The sequence below is a fragment of the Herpailurus yagouaroundi genome, unplaced genomic scaffold (genome assembly GCF_014898765.1).
Source record: "Herpailurus yagouaroundi ecotype Mexico unplaced genomic scaffold, PumYag 67641, whole genome shotgun sequence".
NCBI lineage: Eukaryota > Metazoa > Chordata > Mammalia > Carnivora > Felidae > Herpailurus > Herpailurus yagouaroundi.
The window spans coordinates 2,286,218-2,293,947 of NW_024420442.1; the positions used below are offsets into that span (position 1 = coordinate 2,286,218).

General features: G+C 42.2%; 1 protein-coding gene across 1 annotated transcript in view; it reads left to right on the forward strand.

Annotated features, from left to right (window-relative positions):
- The window catches only part of DOCK11 (dedicator of cytokinesis 11), a gene marked incomplete at its 5' end in the record, with an annotated part of 155,565 nt that extends 148,380 nt beyond the window's left edge, over nt 1-7,185 (forward strand). Inside the window, one exon of the mRNA XM_040467960.1 lies at nt 3,843-7,185. Within this exon, the coding sequence (XP_040323894.1) occupies nt 3,843-3,965 (123 nt within the window). The remainder of the gene's footprint in view (nt 1-3,842) is intronic.
- Between the last annotated feature and the right edge of the window lie 545 nt (nt 7,186-7,730).

Below are 7,730 nucleotides of genomic sequence, written 5' to 3' on the forward strand. Positions count from 1 at the left end.
CCGATGTGGGGCTCGAACTCGAGAACCTTGAGATCGTGACCTGAGCTGAAGCCGGACGCTCAACCGACTGAGCCCCCCAGGGGCCCCTAAACGTCAGAATTTTTATGCTAGAACCCTGACCACTTACTTTAAGTATTTTAACATCTTCAACATGTTTGTAAAAGTCTTAGCCTTATGGTCTCGTCCCTCAGTGACCGAGCCTAGTAAGCTTATTATTAAAGTCACCTTCATATCCTCACTAATGAAAACACCCAATAAGATAAATACTTGCTTCAGAAATTCTTCAGACTCTGAATTTTTAAGGAATTAAGACTTCTTAAAAGAAACAAGGGAAACTACAACCCTTCTTTAGAGAACACATTCTTTTTTTTTTCTTCTTTAATTTTTTTCTGTTTGTTTATTTTTGAGAGAGAGAGAGACAGACTGTGACTGGGGGAGGGGTGGGGGGGGTGGGGGGGTGCGGCACAGAATCCAAAGCAGGCTCTGGGCTGGACACAGAACTTGAACCCACGAACCGTGAGATCATGACCAGAGCCAATCAGACGCTTAACTGACTGCACCACCCAGGCACCCTGAGAACACATTCTTAAAGCTGGTTCCAGAACCTTCTCTGTCCTGGTAGCTGCATTTCAGTGATTGCTTGATGAAGGCATTCCCCCAGATGAGATTGTCACACCAAGGGTGTACTTACGAATAAGCCAGCAGTGGCTAGTGTCCAAAGAACTGCATGGAAATGATGAGGAAAAGAAGAGATATTTCTAGGAAAACAGGCTAGTTGACTTTGAATCAAGCTCTCCCTCTCCAAATTTATTTTGTATGCTTCCCTTTAGGGAAGGCTGTGGGAAATTTAGTTAGCACAAGGTTGCATTGAATGACCAGGAGTCTCATTTTCTTTCTTCTTCTTCCTTTTTTTTTTTTTTTTTTTTTTGTTTGTTTTGTTTTTTGAGAGAGAGCTGGGAAGGGGAAGAGGGAGAGAGAATCACAAGCAGGCTCAATCGTGGGGCTCGAACCCACAAACCATGAGATCATGACCTGAGCCTAAAGTAAGAGACGCTTAACATACTGATATGCCACTCAGGGGCCCCTGTTGTCTGTATCTCAAGCTCAGAAGTGTAGGGATATACCTTTCTTTTTTTTTTTTTTTTTAATTTTTTTTTCAACGTTTTTATTTATTTATGGGACAGACAGAGACAGAGCATGAACGGGGGAGGGGCAGAGAGAGAGGGAGACACAGAATCGGAAACAGGCTCCAGGCTCCGAGCCATCAGCCCAGAGCCCGACGCGGGGCTCGAACTCACGGACCGTGAGATCGTGACCTGGCTGAAGTCGGACGCTTAACCGACTGCGCCACCCAGGCGCCCCTAGGGATATACCTTTCTTTACCATCACTGTTCAGAAGCGTATTTTTATCAAGTAACTACATGATCTGTTCCTAGGAGCTGTCCAGTGTATGGGTTTCTATTCTTCATAATCCATAGAAAATCAGCAGAAAGTTCTTCACAAAAGACACAACAATGACACACGTTGCTTTAAGCCAGTGTATAGTCTATTGCGGTTACTTGATTTGCATGCAACTGCATGACTTAGCCTTGAACTCTAAATCACTCAAACTGAGAACAAATTATTCAATTTACTGCTATTACGGTGATCAAGAGATTTAGAGCAGTCACTGTAATAAAGTTCTTTTCCCCCTGAAGTATGGATCTTACAAATCTACTGTCCTGTTTCCCATCTCTCATTTAATTCCCATAAGCCGTGGTTATTTTATTTAGTTGTAGAGACCTGTATTTTAGATCCTTGACATTATACATTGATAGATAACCAAGAAAAATCTTAGTTTCTATTGGTGTATATTTACGTGAGCTGTCCTGTCCTAATGCATCATATTTAGGTGTGCCTCGTTTTGAGTAAATGTTGACTTTATAGTGAGTTTTTATAATTCAGGCTTTCCTATTAGAAGGAAAGAGAGCCTTTTTTTTCTCCATAAAAGAGAGCCTTTTTTTTAGTCACACTTTGGCATACGTTATTTCCCAAAGGAAAATAAAATAATACAAAATAAAATAAAGTGTAGCTGTGTTGTGACATATAAATTATTCTGTTGTGCTCCATAAATGATGACTTGACAAAAGATATATGGCCTGGAGATTCCTTGGCCCTTTTCGGTATAATCTGTTACAGTATACCACAATATACAGTTATTTTTAGAACTTCTTCAAGCTTTTGACTCTGAAAAGGGGGTTTATATTATCTTAAAACTATTAATTGCAGGGGCACCTGGGTGACTCAGTCGGTTAAGCCTCCAACTCATTTATTTACTTATTTATATTTACATCCAAGCTAGCATATAGTGCAATAATGATTTCAGGAGTCGAATCCAGTATAAGCCTCCAGCCCTTGATTTCGGCTCAGGTCATGATCTCACGGTTCGTGAGATCGAGTCCCCTGTCAGGCTCTACGCTGACAGCATGGATCCTGCTTGGGATTCTCTCTCTCTCTCTCTCTCTCTCTCTCTCTCTCTCTCTGCCCCTTCTCTGTCCACACTTGCGCTCCCTCTCTCTCTCTCAAAGTAAATAAACATTTTTTAAAAAACTAAAGTTAAAAAACTATTAATTGCAAATCCATTTTTAAGTTTATTTTTGAGAGAGAGAGGGAAAGAGAGAGAACAAAATGGGGAGGGACAGAGAGAGGGAGAGAGTGAATCCCAAGCAGCCTCTGAGCCGTCAACACAGAGCCTGACATGGGGCTCGATCTCACAAATCATGAGATCGTGACCTGAGCCGAAATCAAGAGTCGGACGCTTAACCGGCTGAGCCACCCCGGTGCCCCATAATTGCAGATTTCTTAATGAGTTAGAGTGCTACCAACTCTATGTTTTGTTTTCTATGCAATGAGTCCCATATTGGCTTATCACATCTGACAGGTGTGGATAAATAATTAGTCATCCCTCCAACCTCTGCTTGGCTCTCAGATTAGTGTCATGAGTTACAAATTTTGTAAGAGGAAATTATTATGGAGTTTCTACAAGACGTGATTTGTAGCAACACAAACGATGTGACTCATTGCTGTCACCAGAGACCAGTTTGTGGGCTTAATACTGAATTTTCAAAAGCTGACTTGAGAACCAAGTATCGAAAGCTTGAGATCTAAGTGGGGATCGCATAGTAAGGAGGTCAGATGTGATGTGTATGGTATTCTTTTCTTCCATCTAATCCAGGCAGGAGCTTTCTGTTGCTTTTGGTCACACAAAATGGAAAAATTTTTTAAATATCTGTATCAATATGAATATATATGTTTATATACTCATGGGATATAAAGTTTATATTTTGTATGTATGGAGTTCTTCATTTCCATGAAAAATCCTCTGCATCGATCAGCTTATGTAATTGTAGTGTATCTTTCGAAAAAAAATACGCACTTGTGACTTTACTGGATATTATTTTCCAAGTCTCTCGGGAAGGAGCACAGGTATCTGTGTGTTTGAAACGCCCTACGGGTGATTCTGAGAGCCACTGTTTAGAGCTCTTGTTATGAGTATTCGTTAAAAAATATTTTCAAGATCGCATTACCTCTCACTTTTTCTTGAATTTTGCATTTCACAGTCTTTTGTTTTTCCAAATGAGTAACCAGATCTTTTCTGCTTTTTTAATATGCGGCCTTTGTAATACAGCTTTGAAGACTTAAGTCGGTAACGTTATCCTTTGCTCTTTCTGCTTTATGTCATTTTAAATAGCTAAGTGTCAGTGACAAATTGAAATATGCCTGTAATTTCATATACACATACTTTCTTGACAGCGGCCATTATGCCTCGTGATAAACACGTACGTTTCTTTTGTTTGTTTTAGATATTACAAGAAGACACAATACATTCCCCTTGGATGAGAAACACGTTACATGTATTTTGTGCCATTAGCGGTACGTCGAGTGACAGAGGTTATGGTTCCCCAAGATACACTGCTGAAATATGAGGACGTGCAACTGTAAAGTGAAAACGAGACTGACCTTTCTCAGGAATGAGTGGAGCTGTGCAAACGTTCCAATGTAAAGATGTGATACACATGGAGTGTTTCTTCCTGACACCAAAATTTTCATGCTTTCAAACAGGGTGCTTACATATTTGTAAATATCTAAGCAACTTGAAAGTGCCTGGTAAATTGCACCACTGTGCTCGGTTTGTACTTTTTTAGGTAAATCTATATACGGAGAAGCAGAGCTCAACAACGTGAATTCAGTTTGCTTAATTATCGCTTACAGTAACCATGGTACTATGTAAAATTGTATAATGGAACACAATAAAAGGTAAAACTTATTTGTAATTAGAAGTGAAGGAAGCAATACTTTGAACTTAGCATTTTTCTTGACGAGGAGCCCACGGCATGATCATGCTAGTCCTTGGAGAGCACAAAAGTGATCAGATTTCCAGAAAACATGGATATTTCAAAGTGGGGAGGGCACTTGAAATCTGCCTGCTGGCATTCAAGGCGAGGCTCCAGGAGACAAAATTGTTACTTAAAGCGGAGACTTCCACAAGGAAAGGCTGTACCTAGAAATACCAACACTTAACCGTTCCTTCAAGTTTTGATCCAGCGAAGCTGGGTAGGTAATCAAGGCGGGCTCTCTCCGACTTGCAGGACGAGGGTTCATATATGACATAGGTTTCCCTAGGAAGGCGGCATCTGTTGCCAGGGTTTCGTCATCAGGGGCCATCCACAAAGCTAGATAAAACATTCCTGCGAATTCACAGTGAGTGCACCCTTTGCAACTTCAGAGCTTTCAAAGCAGCAGAGGCAGGTAGGCATTTTGTAATGACTCTTTTTTTCCAGTTTGCAAGATTGGCACGTATTTTGATAGAACTTGATGGTTGCAGCATTTTGGCAGGTGGGGGTCAGGACACACACCCACCGCAGACTTAGCGACTGCTAGCTAGGGATTACATTTCTAACCACGAAGACCTCTCAGACTGCCTAAATCATTCAAGAGAAACCAAGATGTAATGAACTTCTTTTGCTGGAATTACCCACGTCATTTTGACCGGCTTTCATGTAAACTTCAGGTTCTAGACATATTTTCCTTATCTAGTTTAGCCTATTTTGCAGAGAAAAAAAAAAAAGACACTGAAATAGAAATGAATTGCATGGAGCCTTGGCTTTTTTAAATGCTTTGTGATCAAGTAAATCTTAGGGATTATGCTCCTGGCTGGCCATTTTTCTTTACATGTCCTTTTGAAGCTTTGAGGGGAGCATGACATTATTTATTGAAGGTTACCTTTGTACTTTCATAGGGGATTCAGAAGTGTTCCAGACGCAGTTTGTAATTCCTTCATATCTTGGAGTAACCCGTAGAGTTAGTTTCACGTTTAAAGTGATTAGATTTGGTATGTGTGTGTAAGGAGCCGTCACCTAGAATGAGGCTTCTTGGGGACATTTCAGTGGTCTTTAGTCGACAGCTGGCCCCATATCACGGCCCCCACCACAGTGTTCTGTACCATGGGTAATTTTTTAAAGTAACATAACTGGTCCGTGTGCTCAAGGAGCTTGCAGTGTAGTTGCGGAGGCAAGATACACACAAGATTACATAACACAAGAATTGACAACCTGAGACCAGAAAAGTCCTACCTGAGCATTTGCCAACAGAGCCACACTGTCCTTACCTTTCATCACATTCAAGGAATGAGAGATCGCTATGGATTATGGTGTTCAGGGATGGCTTTGTGGACAAAAGGAAGCCCTGGACAGGCTCTTAAGGATGAGAGGGCACTCCAGGCAGAAGGAACATCGTGCACAGAAGTGCAAAACGAAATAGCGGGAGTTCAGGGGGTGTCGAGGAGACGAGTTTTGTTCAAGGGAGTAGTAGAGGATATAAACCTAGAATGAAAACACGGACCTAGATGGTGGAAGGCCTTGAATGGCAGGCTGACGGTGTTTGGACTTTACTCAGGAAACATGGGGGAGCCAGTCAAAGGTTTTTAGACAGATCACTTGATTCACTCTTACGTTTAGATATTTAAAACTTTACATTGCTGTCAGATGTGTCTGAGGCAGAGGGAGATAGAAATGTGGAAACCAATTAGCTAGTGCAGCAATCTAATTATGAGGCCCTAACCCCCTAGATAAGACCAAGAATGGAGAAATACCAAGTATAAGAGACCTTATGTGGAAATACCGGCCCTGGGCTATTGATGGCTCAGGGGAAAAAAGGGAAACCTGAAGGATAATTTTGTGTCCTGTGGCCAATGAGTCCCCCCAGGTCGTGACACAGTGTCACGAGGGTTTATTTCTCCCAGCTTTCGGACAAAGGGCAGCAAGCTGTAGAGAACCAGGTGGGCTGGGCTAGAGGAAGCCAGGAAAGTGTGTTTGGAATCACGATCTGTGTTAGGTATTACTGTTTATATAGTTGAATGATTTCATGAAGTGACCCGGCCTCTACAAAGTAACTCACGTCAAAAGAATACATTTCTGCTATACTGGTTGTTTTCCAGTCAAGCTTGAATCCAGTTCCCCCTGGAAGCAACTGTTTTGGTAGGTCTTTGAAAGCATTGTAAAACCGGAATAAGTCATCCCTGATAGTGTTTGTTTATCGCTGCGGTGACAACCCGGAGAGAACCTAAGTCCACGCAAACTCTCCTGGTAACCAGCTGTCGCCAGTGGCATCGTCTCTGTGGACGGGATTGTTATTGTGACCATGTTTATGTGATTTGCCTGCCTATATACATCGTGTAAACATCTTCTTAAAACTGAAATAGAAAGCAGCTGCGGTCGCAATAGCCTTGGAACCTTGACCTCCGTATCGTGGGACTAGAGATGAGTCACTGGTTAATCAACAAACTAAATAGGTCAGTGTAACAACCCAGGCTTCTCATGTCTAAATACTAGTTTTATCGGAGGTGAAGAATCTGAGCGGCATATTGGAGTAATAGGCATTTCCAAGCTCTTCAAAATATTAATAATCCGCTACGTCTTTTGGGGTTCTGATCCACAAAATGGTGGGCTGCCTTCAGTCTCGGTCTTGTGCCGAAAATACACCACTTGAGCCATCAAAACAGCAAGGGCCAGGAATAGAATAAAAGTTGGTTGGGGATGGGGAGTGGGTTTGTGTCAAAGGCTCTTCCCCTCTCCTGAGAGTTGGCCAGCAAGAGTGCTTTGTTCATCTGGTTCCAGTTACAATAAAGGCTTTTTTTCTAGCCCTCAACCACGTAATGGTCGCTCTCTAAGTGCATGTGTGTTTATCTAGCTCCTGGTTGAAGTGGTGACTGAGTCCCACAGAGAGATCTGCCTCCATGTGTGGCATTGGAAAACTTAACTCCAGTGTGCTTTTTTTTTTTTTATGTGTTTCCTCTTTGTCGAGCTATAATTCACATGCCTCACAACCCACTCCCTTAAAATGCACAATCCAATGGTTTTTAGCATATCCAGAGCTGTGCAACCATCAATCACAATTAATTTTGGACCATTTTATCCGCCCCCCCCCCAAAGAAGACACCCCATGTATACCAGCAGCCTCTCCCCGATGCCGATCAGTCAGCCCTCAGCCCCTGACCACCACCAATCTACGTTCCGTATCTCTGGGTTTGCCTGCTCTGGACACTTCATATAAGTGGAATCATACAATACATGGCCTTTCGTGACTGGCTTCTTTCGTTCAATGTGTTTTCAAGGTTCCTTCATGCTGTAGCATGGATCGGCACTCCATTCCTTTTTAAGGCTGGACGACATTCCTTTGTATGGATACACCGC